This window comes from Oncorhynchus mykiss, chromosome 3 (genome assembly GCF_057628025.1).
Source record: "Oncorhynchus mykiss isolate SJ-2025 chromosome 3, ASM5762802v1, whole genome shotgun sequence".
NCBI lineage: Eukaryota > Metazoa > Chordata > Actinopteri > Salmoniformes > Salmonidae > Oncorhynchus > Oncorhynchus mykiss.
In genome coordinates this window covers 38,212,786-38,229,325 of record NC_143024.1, presented here as the reverse complement: position 1 = coordinate 38,229,325, position 16,540 = coordinate 38,212,786, and the positions used below count along the sequence as shown (strand labels likewise).

At 43.3% G+C, this 16,540-nt stretch overlaps 1 protein-coding gene across 3 annotated transcripts in view; it reads left to right on the top strand.

Annotated features, from left to right (window-relative positions):
- LOC110516351 (uncharacterized) overlaps window positions 1-15,706 on the top strand; it is a 51,036-nt gene extending 35,330 nt beyond the window's left edge. For all 3 annotated transcript variants that reach the window (XM_036973675.2, XM_021594832.3, XM_021594836.3), the window contains 4 exons: window positions 2,068-2,213; window positions 11,791-11,929; window positions 12,126-12,233; window positions 12,405-15,706. In XM_036973675.2, the coding sequence (XP_036829570.2) occupies window positions 2,068-2,213; window positions 11,791-11,929; window positions 12,126-12,233; window positions 12,405-13,595 (1,584 nt within the window). In that variant the 3' untranslated portion in view covers window positions 13,596-15,706. The remainder of the gene's footprint in view (window positions 1-2,067; window positions 2,214-11,790; window positions 11,930-12,125; window positions 12,234-12,404) is intronic.
- Window positions 15,707-16,540: the final 834 nt, after the last annotated feature.

Below are 16,540 nucleotides of genomic sequence, written 5' to 3'. Positions count from 1 at the left end.
CACCTGGGGGCGGCCCTTCAGGAAGTCCAGGATCCAGTTGCAGAGGTAGTGTTTAGTCCCAGGGTCCTTAGCTTAGTGATGAGCTTTGTGGACACTATGGTGTTGAACGCTATGGTGTTGAACGCTGAGAACACTGAGAACACTGAATGCTGGGGCGGTATGCGAATTGGAGTGGGTCTAGAGTTTGAGGTTTTGATGGTGTTTATGTGAGTCATGACCAGCCTTTCAAAGCACTTCATGGCTACCGATGTGAGTGCTACGGGTGGTAGTCATTTCGGCACGTTCCCTTCGCTTTCTTGGGCACAGGGACTATGGTGGTCTGCTTGAAACATGTAGGTATTACAGACTGGGTCAGGGAGAGTTTTAAAATGTCAGTGAAGACACTTGCCAGTTGGTCTGCGCATTCTCTGAGTACACGTCCTGGTAATCCGCCTGGCCCCGCGGCCTTGTGAATGTTGACCTTTTTAAAGGTCTTGCTCACATCGGCTACGGAGAGCGTGATCACACAGTTGTCCGGAACAGCTGGTGCTCTCATGCATGCTTCAGTGTTGCTTGCCTCGAAGCGAACATAAAAGGCATTTAGCTTGTCTGGTATGATCGAGTCACTGGGCAGCTCGCGTCTGGGTTTCCCTTTGTAATCGTTTGCAAGCCCTGCCACATCCGACGAGCGTCAGAGCCGGAGTATTAGGATTCAATCTTAGTCCTGTACTGACACTTTGCCTGTTTAATGTTTCGTCTGAGGGCATAGCGGGATTTCTTATAAGCGTCCGGATTAGTGTCCCACTCCTTGAAAGCGGGCAGATCTAGCCTTTAGCTCGGTGCAGATGTTGCCTGTAATCCATGGCTTCTGGTTGGGATATGTACACACGGTCACTGTGGGGACAATGTCGTCTATGCACTTATTGATGAAGCCGGTGACTAAGGTGGTATACTCCTCAATGTCATTGGATAAACAACGGAACATATTCCAGTCTGTACTAGCAAAACAGTCCTGTAGCGTAGCATCGACTTCATCTGACCACTTCCGTATTGAGCTAGTTACTGGTACTTCCTACTTTAGTTTTTGCTTGTAAGCAGGAATCAAGAGGATAGAATTATATTCATGTTAACCAAATGGACGGCAAGGGAGAGCTTTGTATGCGTCTCTGTGTTTGGAGTAAAGGTGGCTAAGAGTATTCTTTCCTCAGGTTGCACATGTGACATGCTGGTAGAAATGGGGGTAAAACGGATTTAAGTTTGCCTGCATTAAAGTCCCTGGCCACTAGGAGTGCTGCTTCTGGATGAGCAGTTTCTTGTTTGCTTATGGCCTTTTACAGCTCGTTGAGAGCGGTCTTAGTGCCAGCATCAGTTTGTGGTGGTAAATAGACGGCTACGAATAATATAGATGAAAACACTCTTTGTAGATAGTGTGGTCTACAGCTGATCATGAGGTACTCTACCTCAGGTGAGCAATAACTCAAGATTTCTTTAATATTAGACATTGACACACCCCCACCCCTCGCAAGTTCATTTAAAACCAGGTACATTCATACTTTTACTCAAGTAGTATTTTGCTGGACTTTTACTTGAGTCATTTTCTATTAAGGTATCTTTACTTTTACTCAATTATGACAATTGGGTACTTTTTCCACCATGCGTATATCTAATTGTTCAGCAGTTGTCAAAGCCAAACTGAGAATGACATCCGGGCATTTAAAACATACTTGATTTTTTAAATGTTGCATACTATTAAACTTTCTTTTTTCACATACTCAAACAACCTACTATTTAGGACGCAAGTATGGGTAGGCTATTCGGACACGGCCACTGTCTGTAGAATTTCTCTGTTCTACAGTTGCAACATTGTTTGCTTTAGTTTGTAGTCAACAGACACACCCTTCTCATCCACTCCATGATTTTCTTCGGAATTCTCTCTTTGTCTTTGTAACTTTGAGAGAATTGACTTTGTAGGTTGTACTTTAACCTTACAATAGTACTATAACAATTGTTATGCAGAGGTCAATGCTTTTGTAGTTTTTGGTCACATTTCTATCGGCTCTTGACCCCACTGCCCACCAAACCCCCTAGATGGAGTATTCCACCAAAACTCTTGCTGCTGGCTGCTTTGGGAAGATCTACAGGGAGAAGTACAATGACACCTGGGCTGCAATCAAGAAGGTGCCACAACACTTAATCAATAGGAGAGACCTGGAGAGAGAGTGTCAAGTATACAAGTGAGTATGACAGACAATGTGCTATCATGGTAGGTTGCTAAATGGTGATATCAGCCCAGAGTGAAAGTATTTTGCTCAGTGGTCTTTTTTTCATCTCTGTAGAAATATGGGAGATCTCAATTTTGTATCATTTATCTGAACTGTTTCTCCTAAGAGAATGAATTCTTGAGACAAATGAGCTCGGATTGAGACTTCCATTTGAGAAGCATGAGAAATAGATGAGATCTTATCATTGTATCCTCATCAGCTAATTTATTGCACCAGAAATGCCTTTTTGAGCATTTAAGAGATGCATTATAAAAATGTGCACGCATTAAACACATTCAAGTATCACAACAACAGATTCCTTAAATGTTAACAACTTTTAATGTTTAATGGGGTTGTTTCATACAACATTGTCAAACATACAAAGAAAATGACTGGGAAGAGGTTAGATTGCTTTTAATACAAAATAGTATTGCTTGCAAAATATCAAAATAGTTCAAATATGGCCTTCTCTAAAATAGGTGTGAAATTGAAAGTGCTGTCATTAACCCCATATAAAAACATGAGGTGGCGCACACAATAAAAAAAGTTGGTAGAGGTGCTGACTGACGGCAAGTAAAACTGTATGCTATTTAAAAATAGAGTCAAACACTATATACGGCTCCCAGTAATTTATTGGGTAAACCACAAACGCTTCGCCACCCTATTTAGACAGAGCCAAAGTGGAAAACTCCCTGCAAAATGCCTGGGGGAGCTGTCTAAAAAGTTGTCAGTCAGCACCTACCAGCTCATAACTGGTACAAACTGTACCAACTTCACACTTAGCGAAACTCTGTATAAATACTGAAGTCTGAAATTGAAGGTGTCATCACTAACCCGTGAACACTTGAACAGATGATTGTAAACATCTTACATGTGTCAAAATGGACCTGGGGTTCACCTGAAATGCAGATTAACCCAAATTAAATTACATAATTTATAGGGATTAGGGCTGGGAATTGCCAGGGACCTCATGATACAATATTATCGTGATACGATATGTTTTTGCGATTCTCACTATTCTATATGTATTGTAATTCCATACTGAGATTTTATTTCGATTCGATATTCCAAACATATTGCTCACCAACCATATGTCTGCTGCAGAGAGATGAGAGCCATGCGAAAACAAGTTTTGATCAGTCACGGAAATAAGTGTTGAGAAAAAATTGGCTCCCTTTTTTAAAAAGAAGAGGGAGAACACGCAATGAAGGAAAAATACTGGAGTTTTGGTGCAGGTACAGCCAACTAGCGCACAGAATTATATTGCGACATTGTCAAAACGATACAATATAGCGTCAAAGATTATATCCCGATATTTAACTGTATTGATGCTTAGCTTTATTACTATTAGGGTTGCCCTGATGCCAAAATATTACCCACAAAACAATGCATGTGTAATGAGTATGATGGGAGACAGAGTGCTGGTTTCAAGCACAGGGTAGGTGTTTTATTTGGTAAAGGAAAACACAGGAGGTGGCAGGGTCCAGGGACAGGCAGAAGGTCAACAGGCCAAAAACCTTGTCAGTGAGGATGGCCAAAAACTACGACACACAGGAGGACTAATATGGAATTAAACAGCGCTCTGACTAGAATGTGTACAAAAACAATACCTCACAATGATGGGGTGTTATGAACTGAACTAAATAATGTGTGTAAATGACATACAGGTGTGTGAACAGGTGATCAGAATTTAGGTGATTGGGATCTGGAGAGTGAGCTGCGTTCAGGGATCTGTGTGTTTGAGAGTGTGAGTTGGGAAGCAGACGTTACAGCATGTGAAAGTATCACGATACTACTGCAGAACTTTTTTATCACTGATATCCACATCTTGTATCACTATAACACTGAATTTTACCTCACGCTATTCACAAACTGTATATGACTGTGGTAGCTGCTGTTGTTGTGTGAGTGGTGGTTACGGTGTCTGCCGTGGTCTCTGGAGCCCAGGCTGTCTCATCTGTAGACCTTCTCCCCTCTCTCTCACTCTGAGTGGTGCGAGTGGTGGGAATACAAATGCTCTGTCACGTGCTCCCTCTCCAGCCTCTAGGTCACCAGGCTGCTCGTTATGGCGCACATGTGTCACCATCATTACGCTCACCTGTTTATCATCAGACTCCCTTGGACTCCATCCCTTCCCTGATTACCTTCCCTTTATATGTCACTCCCTTTGGTTCCTTCCCCAGGCGTTATTGTTTATGTGTCATGTCTGCATTTATGGTTCTTATTTTGTATTATGGTGTGCTTATTTATTAAAAAACACACTCCCTGAACTTGCTTCCCGACTCTCAGCACACATCGTCACAGAATAACGCCACACCTAAGGGAAGCATCAGGGAGTGTGTTTTTTGTGTCAGGTGGAATGACGTCGAGTCTGGGAGCCACTACAATCTTTCATCCCTCCGCCGGCTCGCCAGGCTCCACCATGCTCCCCTGCCTCCGCCAGGCTCCCCTGCCTCCCCTGCCTCCGCCAGGCTTGCCCTGCCTCCCCTGCCTCCGCCAGGCTCCCCTGCCTCCGCCGGCTCTTGTGCCTCAGTCGGTTTGTCAGGTTACCGTGCATCAGCAGGGGTGACGGTCCGCTCCTGATCCCCGGGGTCGTCCCTTTGGTTGGCCACCTGCGGCTGGAGCCGAACGCGCCGGGGAGGGGGTACCGTCACGTATGCTTACTCTCCGGCACTCTAGGTCGACATGCTCCCTGCTCAGCCAGATTGATAGGTTTCCAGCACCTCAGCAGAGGTGACCGGTCCGCTCCGGATCCCCGGGATCGTCATTTTGGTCGGCGTTCTGCGGCTAGAGCAGCGCGTCGGGGAGGGTGTATTTTCACATGTACTCCCTCTCCGGCCTCTAGGTCACCAGGCTGCTCGTTATGGCGCACACCTGTCACCATCGTTACGCGCACCTGTGCATCAGACTCACCTGGAATCCATCACTTCCCTGATTACCTTCCTTTATATGTCACTCCCTTTAGTTCCTTCCCCAGGCGTTATTGTTCCTGTGTCATGTCTGTGCGTTGTTCGTGTTTATTATTTTGTCTTACGTTGTGTTTATTTATTAAAACACTCACTCCCTGAACTTGCTTCCCGACTCTCAGCGCACATCGTTCCATGCTCTAACTTAACAGCGTCTGTATGTAATAGAACATACGTTTGGCATAGAGGAACTAGGTCACTATATCTGCTTGGATAAAATAGTAGCTAGCAAGATGGAGATCAGAGGTTCTTTTTAATGAATGCATTTCACAAGTGGCTAGTTTTCATCAACTATCTTCAGTAAAACCACAGCAAAGGTTTTGCCTGCAAACTTTTTTTTATTCTATTATTTTTATTTCACCTTTATTTAACCAGGTAGGCTAGTTGAGAACAAGTTCTCATTTACAACTGTGACCTGGCCAAGATAAAGCAAATCAGTGCGACACAAACGACAACAGTGTTAAACATGGAATAAACAAACATACAGTCAATAACACAATATAAATGGTGTGTGTATATACAGTGTGTGCAAATGACGTAGGGCAATAAATAGGTCATAGTTGTGAAATAATTACAGTTTAGCAAATAAACACTGGAGTGATAGATGTGCAAGTAGAGATACTGGGGTGCAAAGGAGCAAAAATAAATAACAGTATGGGGATGAGGTAGTTGGATGGGCTATTTACAGATGGGCTATGTGCAGTGATATGTGAGCTGCTCTGACAGCTGGTGCTTAAAGTTAGTGAGGGAGAGTCTCTAGCTTCAGTGATTTTTGCAATTCGATCCAGTCATTGGCAGCAGAGAACTGGAAGGAAAGGCAGCCAAAGGAGGAATTGGCTTTGGGGGTGACCAGTGAAATATACCTGCTGGAGCACATGCTGCTATGGTGACCAGTGAGCTGAGATTAGGCAGGGCTTTACCTAGCAAAGACTTATAGATGACCTGGAGCCAGGGGGTTTGGTGACAAATATTAAGCGAGGGCCAGCCATCAAGAGCATACGAGAGCATACAGGTCACAGTGGTGGGTAGTATAGTCACTTTGGTGACTAAACGGATGGCACTGTGATAGACTGCATCGAATTTGCTGAGTAGAGTGTTGGAGACTATTTTGTAAATGCCATCGCCGAAGTCAAGGATCGGCAGGATAGTCAGTTTGACGAGGGTATGTTTGGCAGCATGAGTGAAGGATGCTTTGTTGCCAAATAGGAAGCCGATTCTAGATTTAATTTTTGATTGGAGATGCTTCATGTGAGTCTGGAAGGAGAGACTTTGGTTTGCCTGGTGATTTGTTGGGAGAGTTGTCTGTCTGAAGAGGACCCACCCGGAAAAAATATCCCTTATCAAAGATGCCAAAATAGTCCGACATTGAAATCAGACCCTAGTCACTTGCCCAGGATCGGATTTTCTAGACTACTGTTATGCATGTTTATAGCCTAATGTTATATTTGTATTATTATCTTCCATAGACTCAATGTCACCCCAACAGGGTGTAGGGTGTTTCAATTCAAATAACCTTTATTTCCTGAGGGAACTTCATGTGTGGTGACATGACGGACTGACCTGGCAACAGAGTAGCCCGAGTCCTGTGACAACGGAGTCCAGGAGTGAGGTGTGTAGTAGTGCGTTCCTTTTCCCAGGGAGGAAGCAGAGGAGCCTGGGGTGTAGGGTTCCCCCATGGAGGAGGGGGGTGTGTCTAGATGCTGTTAACTGAAGCTCGTGTCCACAGAGCAGGGGCTGGTGCATCTGGGGTTAAGTGCTAGCATCCCTGCTGCCAAGCCAGCTATCTCAGAGGACAGCTTCCGCCTGATATCTGAAGACTGCACAGAAACAATGAGAAGAGCGGATTAGGTAGATACATTACACAAAAGCAGGCAATGAGTCTCAAGCATGAGGCACCATAAAGGTAAATCATAAATATTACATGAAAATGATGGTTGTGATAAGCCTCAGGTCAGGGCCTCCTGTAGGCACAGTCATCAGGTCATAATACTTCTTCCTCTACTGGCCTGCAGATACACACACTCTCACACAGACAAACATGTCTATAAAAATACATATAACTTTATTTGTCACATACACATGGTTGGCAGATGTTAATGAGAGTGTAGTGAAATGCTTGTGCTTCTAGTTCCGACCATGCAGTAATATCTAACAAGTAATCTAACTTAACAATTTCACAACAACTACCTTATACACACAAGTGTAAAGGAATGAAAAAAAATATGTACATAAAAATATATGAATGAGCGATGGCCAAACGGCATAGGCAAGATGCAGTAGATGGTATAAAGTACAGTATATACATATGAGATGAGTATGTAAACATTATTAAAGTTGCATTGTTTTAAAGTGGCTAGTGATACATTTATTACATCAATTTTTCATTATTAAAAGTGGCTAGAAATGAGTCAGTATGTTGGCAGCAGCCACTGCAGCCACTGTTTTTTAGTCTCGGTCCCAGCTTTGATGCACCTGTACTGACCTCGCCTTATGGATGATAGCGGGGTGAACAGAAAGTGACTCGGGTCGTTGTCGTCCTTGATTATCTTTTTGGACTTCCTGTGACATCGGGTGGTGTAGGTGTCCTGGAGGGCAGGTAGTTTGCCCCCGGTGATGCGTTGTGCAGACCTCAATACCCCCTGGAGAGTCTTACGGTTGTGGGCAGAGCAGTTGCCGTACCAGGCGGTGATACAGCCCGACAGGATGCTCTCGATTGTGCATCTGTAATAGTTTGAGTGCTTTTGGTGACGACAAATTTCTTCAGCCTCCTGAAGCGCTGCTGCACCTCCTTCACCACGCTGTCTGTGTGGGTGGACCATTTCAGTTTGTCCGTGATGTGTACGCCGAGGAACTTTCCACCTTCTCCACTACTGTCCCGTCGATGTGGATAGGGGGCTGCTCCCTCTGCTGTTTCCTGAAGTCCACAATCATCTCCGTTGTTTTGTTGACATTGAGTGTGAGGTTATTTTCCTGACAACACACCTCCCCCTTGTAGGCCGTCTCGTCATTGTTGGTAATCAAGCCTACCACTGTAGTGTCGTCTGTGGACCTATTGGAGTGGGTCTAGGGTGTCAGGTAGGGTGGAGGTGATATGGTCCTTGACTAGTCTCTCAGAGCACTTCATGATTACGGAAGTGAGTGCTACGGGGCGATAGTCATTTAGGTCAGTTACCTTCGCTTCGCTATACACGACTGTGATTATGAGCAAAGAGAATTCTCTTGGTAGATAATGCGGTCGGCATTTGATTGTAAGGAATTATAGGTCAGGTGAACAAAAGGACTTGAGTTCCTGTATGTTGTGATGATCACACCACGTCTCGTTAATCATAAGGCATACATCCCCGCTCTTCTTACCAGAGAGATGTTTGTTTCTGTCGGCACAATGCGTGAAGAAGCCAGGTGGCTGTACCGACTCTGATGGCGTATCCCGAGTGAGCCATGTTTCCGTGAAACAAAGAACGTTACAGTCTCTGATGTCTCTCTGGAAGGCAACCCTTGCTCGGATTTCGTCTACCTTGTTGTCAAGAGACTGGTCATTGGCGAGTAGTATGCTCTGGAGCGGTGCACCCGTCTACGGAGCCTGACCAGAAGACCGCTTCGTCTGCCCCTTCTGCTGCGCCGTTGTTTTGGGTCGCCGGCTGGGATCTGATCCATTGTCCAAACAGAGGATCCGCTTCGGGAAAGTCGTATTCCTGGTCGTAATGTTGGTGAGTTGACGTTGCTCTTATGTCCAATAGTTCCTCCCGACTGTATGTAATTAAACCTAATATTTCCTGGGGTAACAATGTAAGAAATAACACATAAAAAAAACAAAATACTGCATAGTTTCCTAGGAACGCGAAGTGAGGCGGCCATCACTGTCTCTATATGACAAGGTTGTCATATAAAGAAATGTAAAAACTTTCCAGTACAAAGATATTGAGTACAATCATTTCTCATGTCTCTATGACACAACTCTATGCATCGTGTAAAAAAGGCCATTCTCTTCCTCCTCTCTAGTCTCTAGCTACCCAGCTTTCCCGCAGTCCCCTTAGTCCTGTTAGTTTGGCAGCTGATGCATTGTAAATGTTTATCATAAGAACTAGCCTAAACACATATTGGCACTGACAGTTAAAATTATCAACACTAAATAGACACTTGTTAACTAGCTAGCTATACATTTCACGATTCCAGAGGTAAGAATACACAGTCTATCAGCCTGGTCTCATAGACTAGACGCAACATAGTAAATGTAAATCCAGGACACTCAAATTAGAATATGTTACGTTTGGTATGGTTACATAAGACAGAAGGTTACTTCTGGCAAAAACAAAATGAGGGTGGTTAGTTGGGGTTGATGGGTAGGAGTATAACGCAAACCTCTAACAACCTGAAGGTTGCATGTTTGAATCTCATCACGGAAGACATTAGCATTTTAGCAAATTGTCAACTTTGCAACTACTTAGCATTTTAGCTAACCCTTCCCCTAACCCCTAGCCTAGCTAACATTAGTCACCTAGCTAGCTATATCTAAAAAAATAAAAAAGGTTAGCTGCTAGCCTAATAGCTACTCAGTTTGATATAGCAAGTTAGCTTGCTTGCTAGCTAGATAGTTGGCAAATAACCTAGCTAGCTAACGTTAGTTTGAGAAAATATGTTAATCTCTGGTAGCAAGCTAAGTTAAGTAGGTGACTTTAGCTAATAAATAGTTAAATTTACAGCATTTGCTGTTCGGACACTAACGTTAGTTAGCTAGTCAAGGTGAGCCAAAGAATCTACCTAGCTAACGTTACATTTTGTTAATGTAGCTAGCTAGTTATCTAAATCATAACTAGTGGGTTGAAAATATTGTTATACTAACATTAGCCAGCTAGCTAAACACAGCTAACGTTAGCAATTTGCAATTCATACAATATGTTACAAATTTGAAAATACATATGTTACGAATTTGTATGATATGAATAACATTAGCTAGTGTTAGCCACCTAACATTAGATATACTGTGTACATTGTTCCCTTACCCCAGTTTTTTAAAAGTCTTTTAATAGTCTACTTTGTTGAAAGTTTTGAAGTCTTCTCGTTGAAATCACAGCTAATATTGTGTAGAGGCTTGACAATTGAAAAGACTACAGTGAGTGAATCTCTAGTGAGCTAGATAACTCGCACTGAAATTTAAAAAATCCCGCCGGAACGTGATGTGGTTGTGGGCCAGTTGCAGCAGTTGGTCACAAAAAAATGCAGCAATGAGAATATTATGTGAAAACAGACATGTTTGAGAAGGAGCATCCAAATCATTGCAGTCATAATATAGTCAAATCAAGTTTTATTTCAGATCTAGCTGTAATCTCATTGTCTCATGCATGGAAACCTGTACAGGTGAATTCAATTATTTAAGATAATTTAGATATATTATTTTGATTTGAATGAAACGAATATGAGCTACACGACATAACCAAAGGTATGTGGACACCTGCTCGTCGAAAATCTAATTCTAAAATCATGGGCATTAATATGGAGTTAGTCCCCTCTTTGCTGCTATAACAGCCTCCACTCTTCTGAAAAGGCTTTCCACTAGATGTTGAACCATTTCTGTATGGACCTCACTTTGTGCATGGGGGCATTGTCATGCTGAAACAAGAAAGGGCCTTCCCCAAACTGTTTCCACAAGGTGGAAAGCACAGAATCATCTAGAATGTCATTGTATGCTGTAACGTTAAGATTTCCCTTCAATGGAACTAAGGGACCTAGCCCAAACCATGAAAAACAGCCCTAGACCATTATTCCTCTTCCACCAAATTTTACAGATGACACTATGCATTGGGGCAGGTACTGTAGTGTTCTCTTGGCATCTGCCAAACCCACATTCGTCCTGGTGAAGCGTGAATCATCACTCCAGAGAACACGTTTACACTGCTCCAGAGTCCAATGGCGGCAAGTCCAACCACTCCAGTCAATGCTTGGCACTGCGCATGGTGAACTTAGGCTTTTATGCGGCTGCTCGGCCATGGAAACCCATTTCATGAAGCTCCTGACAAACAGTTATTCTATTGCTTCCAGATGCAGTTTGGAACTCGGTAGTGAGTGTTGCAACCGAGGACAGACGATTTTTACACACTACGCGCTTCAGCACTCGGAAGTCCCGTTCTGTGAGTTTGTTAGGCCTACCACTTCTCGTCCGAGCCGTTGTTATTTCCACTTCACAATAACAGCCAAATCCACTCATTTGATGGAGTGTCCACATACTTTTGTATATATAGTGTATGTGGTTGTTTCTAGACATTTTTAAAAATAAGAAAATTATCTGTGTCTCATTTTGGTGTTAAAGTGAGCTCATTTGTGTCTATGATAAAAATATATATATATATATATCAAGCACTGAGATGCAGTGGCTTAGACCGCTGCGCCACTTGGGAGCCCAGTGGGAAACAAAGGGGGAAAGATGATCTCTTCTTGGATTTTGCTTTACTTTGGGATACATGTGAAGATGAGGGTGCTGATGAAGGTCACTACAGAAGTGATTAGTTGTGCTGTCTGTAGACTCCAATGCCCTCATAACCCTTTCTCACCATTTTCTTTCACACTTTCTCTGTGACCTGGGACTACAGTAAGGCAATTCATCCTAACATAGTGAAGCTTCTGGGTAATCCAACACTCAAGGATTCTAAGTGGATCATCCCCATGGAGTTCATCTTTGGAGAAGAACTGGAGACAACCATCTTCAAATCACAAAAATCTCAAATACAGGTAGGCCTATGGATCCCACTGCTGCCACCAAACATGCATGTGACAGTGTTGATGAAAGTTCACATAGAAAAACTCTAAATATATTTGATAAATAAGTATCTAAGCATACAGGATTTTCAGGGTGCCTTCCATACCTATTACAAAAAAGTGCAAGTTAACTCATCAGTTGATTATGTAAGCCTTTGATCTCCCACAGTTAACTCCATCTGTAAAGGCCACCATCATCACAGGCATGTGTGAAGGACTACTTCACCTACACAGCAAAGATATCGTCCATCAGGACCTCAAGCCTGAGAACATCATGGTGAGACAGGCATTAAAATGTTTTTTGTTGTTTTAATGTTCTTCATTAATGATGCAAGACTTTAGAAGCAGTTGTTCACCTGTTGTTGGGAATAAAGGACATTGTCACACTAAATGCTTAGATTAGATATAAAACAATATTTTTCCACCCCTCTCAAATGATCTCTTCCAGGTAGAGCATGACACTCACAGAGCTGTGATCATTGATATGGGGCTGGCCAAATTCTTCCGCAATGGCCTAAATTCTGCTGTGGATATGGGCAACGAGGCCTACTCTTCCCCTGAGGTCCTGCAGAGGCGGGGCCAACGAGACCAGCGTTCAGACGTGTGGGCTATGGGTAAAATCATTGCTGAACTCTGTGCCAGAGTCAGGCTGCACACCCCTAGTGTCTGTCCGGCTATGATCTATGAGATCCTCAGTCTCCAAGGACAGCAGTACTGTAATGCTGTCTGTAGGATGGTGCAGAGCGACCCCACAGTGCGAGCCACCATGGCCGGGATCATGCCAGAGATGCGAAGGGCAGGGGGAGGTGGCAACACCGGGGAGCAACAAAGAGGACATCTTCTGACACCCTTTCCTCACACTGAGGTAAAAGACACATCGCCACGTCCTCATGCTCCCCCGCTATCAAGAGCTGAGTGCACAGCCTTGCCAAAGATTGAGGTCAAGACGACACTGCAACCACAACCCATACAGCGGTCACCTTCCCCGGCAAGATGGGAGCATGCAGCCTTGCCAATGACTGAGGTCAAGACGACACTGCAACCACAACCCATACAGCGGTCACCTTCCCCGGCAAGATGGGAGCATGCAGCCTTGCCAATGACTGAGGTCAAGACGACACTGCAACCACAACCCATACAGCGGTCACCTTCCCCGGCAAGATGGGAGAATGCAGCCTTGCCAATGACTGAGGTCAAGACGACACTGCAACCACAACTCGTACAGCGGTCACCTTCCCCGGCAAGATGGGAGCATGCAGCCTTGCCAATGACTGAGGTCAAGACGACACTGCAACCACAACCCGTACAGCGGTCACCTTCCCCGGCAAGATGGGAGCATGCAGCCTCTCCAAAGCCTGAAGTCAAGAACTCACCATCTCCCCTTCCAAAGGTAGACCAGGGTAATGCACTGGTGGTTCCATCAGGCATGGTTCAACCCAGTCAAGATGTCATGAAACAACTTCTCTTCAAAGAGGCCCCAAAGGGTCTCCCATGCCCACTCCCCACGACGGGCAAGGTGCGAATCCGCCGCTATGAGCAAAGGAATGGGGAAGTGGAGACTTGGGAGCAAAATGAGGTAGAGACTGAAGGAGGGAGGATAGTCAAGTTTGAGAATGTGATGTTTAACAACAAGTCATAAGTAGGTTATTGAAAGGTTGTGAAATAGTTGGGAATTGATTTGACTCTGCTTCTGAAATAGTTGGGAGTTGATTTGAGTTGATTTGAGTTGATTTGGTCACTCTCCTTCCATCCTTCATTGTAAAAGTCTGACATGTTTATGGAGAGGGGGAAGAGTATATTTGGGAGGTGGGATAAACTAATGGAAGAATTCTAATGTCCAGTGAAACTATACCGGACGTACTTGTGCCTAAAAACAAAGCGACACAATATCCCACTACGTGAGACCAAAATATATATATATATTAACAACAAAAGTTGTCTTGCACTGGTAAGAAGGAAACCTTGGAGTGTGTTAAGGTTGAGTAAGGATTTAGGGATGATCTTGAAAGTACTATCACTTCTTCTAATGCTACATCATGTTACAATGTTGCTCATCTGGATAGGTGACAGTGTATAGAGGCACCTGGAATCAAGTAACTATCTTTGAATGGTTTTGAAACCTTTTTGTTTTGGGAAACTTATCCCTGTTTGCTAATCAGTTGTCTCTTTAGCTCTATATCATACATTTGACTGTGTACATACAGTACCAGTCAAAAGTTTTGGGCACACCTACTCATTCCAGGGTTTTCCTTCATTTGTCCTAATTTCGACATCGTAGAATAATAGTGAAGACATCAACACTATGAAATAACACATGGAATTATGTAGTAACCAAAAAAGTGTTAAACAAATCCAAATATATTTTAGATTTAAGATTCTTCAAAGTAGCCACCCTTAGCCTTTGACAGCTTTGCACACTCTTGGCATTCTCTCAACCAGCTTCACCTGGAATGAACAAATTAATGTTTTTCCAACAGTCTTGAACGAGTTCCCATATATGCTGAGCACTTGTTGTTTGATTTTCCTTCACTCTGCAGTCCAACTCAATCCAAACCTTCTTAATTGGGTTGAGCTTGGGTGCTTGTGGAGGCCAGGTCATCTGATGCAGCATTGCTCTCCTTCTTGGTCAAATAGCCCTTACACAGCCTGGAGGTGTGTTGTATCATTGTCCTGTTGGAAAAACAAATGATAGACCCATTAAGCGTAAACCAGATGGGATGGCGTATCGCTGCAGAATGCTGTGGTAGGCGTGCTGGTTAATTGTGCCTTGAATTCTATATAAATCCGTGTCACCAGCAAAGCACCCCCACAACATCACACATCCTCCTCCATGCTTCACGGTGGAAACTACACATCCAGAGATCATCCGTTCACCAACTCTCCGTCTCACAAAGACACGGCGGATAGAACCAAAAATGTCCAATTTGGACTCATCAGACCAAAGGACTGATTTCCACCAGTCTAATGTCTATTGCTCATGTTTCTTGGCTCAAGCAAGTCTCTTCTTATTATTGGTGTCCTTTAGTAGTGGTTTCTTTGTAGCAATTTGACCATAAAGGCCTGATTCAAGCAGTCTCCTCTGAACAGTTGATGTTGAGATGTCTCTGTTACTTGAACTCTGAAGAATTTATTTGGGCTGCAATCTAAAGGTGCAGTTAACTCTAATGAACGTATTCTCTGCAGCAGAGGTAACTGAGTCTTCCTTTCCTGTGACGGTGCTCATAAGAGCCAGTTTCATCATAGCGCTTGATGGTTTTTGCGACTGACTGCACTTGAAGAAACTTTCTTGAAGTTCTTGAAATGTTCCGTATTGACTGACCTTCATGTCTTAAAGGAATGATGGACTGTCATTTCTCTGCTTATTTGAGCTGTTCTTTCCATAATATGGACTTGGTATTGTACCAAATAGGGCTATCTTCTGTTTACCACCCCTATCTTGTCACAACACAACTGATTGGCTCAAATGCATTAAGAAGGAAAGAAATTCCACAAATTTACTTTTAAGGTACACTGGTTAATTTAAATGATTTCCAAGTGACTACCTCATGAAGCTTGTTGAGAGAATACCAAGTGTACAAAGCTGTCATCAAGGCAAACGGTGGCTACTTTGAAGAATCTCAAATATAAAAATAAAGAAAAACCCTTGACTGAGTAACTTGTCCAAACTTTTGACTGGTAGTGTAGAAATAAGCAATTGTTTTGTATCAAATGTTTCTTACTCTTAAGAATAAAAGTAATTTTTCATGACTATATGCTGTTATCCTCTTTACAACAACAGTGTACAAAATAACCTTTTGCAAGACTGCCAACCAGAGCTGTGTTCAGCTACAGAAAGGGTATCCCACACAGTTCATCCAGTCAGAAGGAACTTCACAGGTGTTTGACTAATCTTTTTGTTTATTAATCATTGTATAAGGCCACTCTGCACTGTGCAGACTTCATTGATAGAGGAGAAATTAAATCAGAAATATCACGTTGTCAGTGAGCTCCCATCTTCTGGCGCCGTCACCCTGGACAGCAGATCCACATCATAATGGAGTGAAAGTCAAGTTATACATCAACTGAAGCCAAAGACCACACATACAGACATTATAATACCATATCATAAACCACGGCAGGAAGTGTTAAAAGGTACATATAGCATACGTCTTATGAATCACTACACAAGCATACACTTCAGCATGCTTCTGGAAACTCAAATGTGAATTCCTGTCACAGTGGTCAGTGTGTGTTTTTCTGTACATTCCACTCATCTAATGCAGGGTCTGTGTATCATGCATAATCATGCTTCATATGGAGTAGAAAAGGTCAAGACATAGCCTACATAGTGAAGCAGGTCATCCAAGAGATTCCTAGATCAGATAGTAGTGCGCACACAAAAACACACAAACCTCAGCATTCCTGCAGTCAGTGGAATCCCATCTAATCCCATCTATCTATCTGACCCATGTCAGCATGCAACCACCAGCACAGCTATCAGACATCCAATGCCTTCTAAGATAAACGGTCAACCCTGTTACATTATTTGCTGCTATTTAGGCTTGCCATAACAAAGGGGTTGAATACTTATTGACCCAAGTCAGT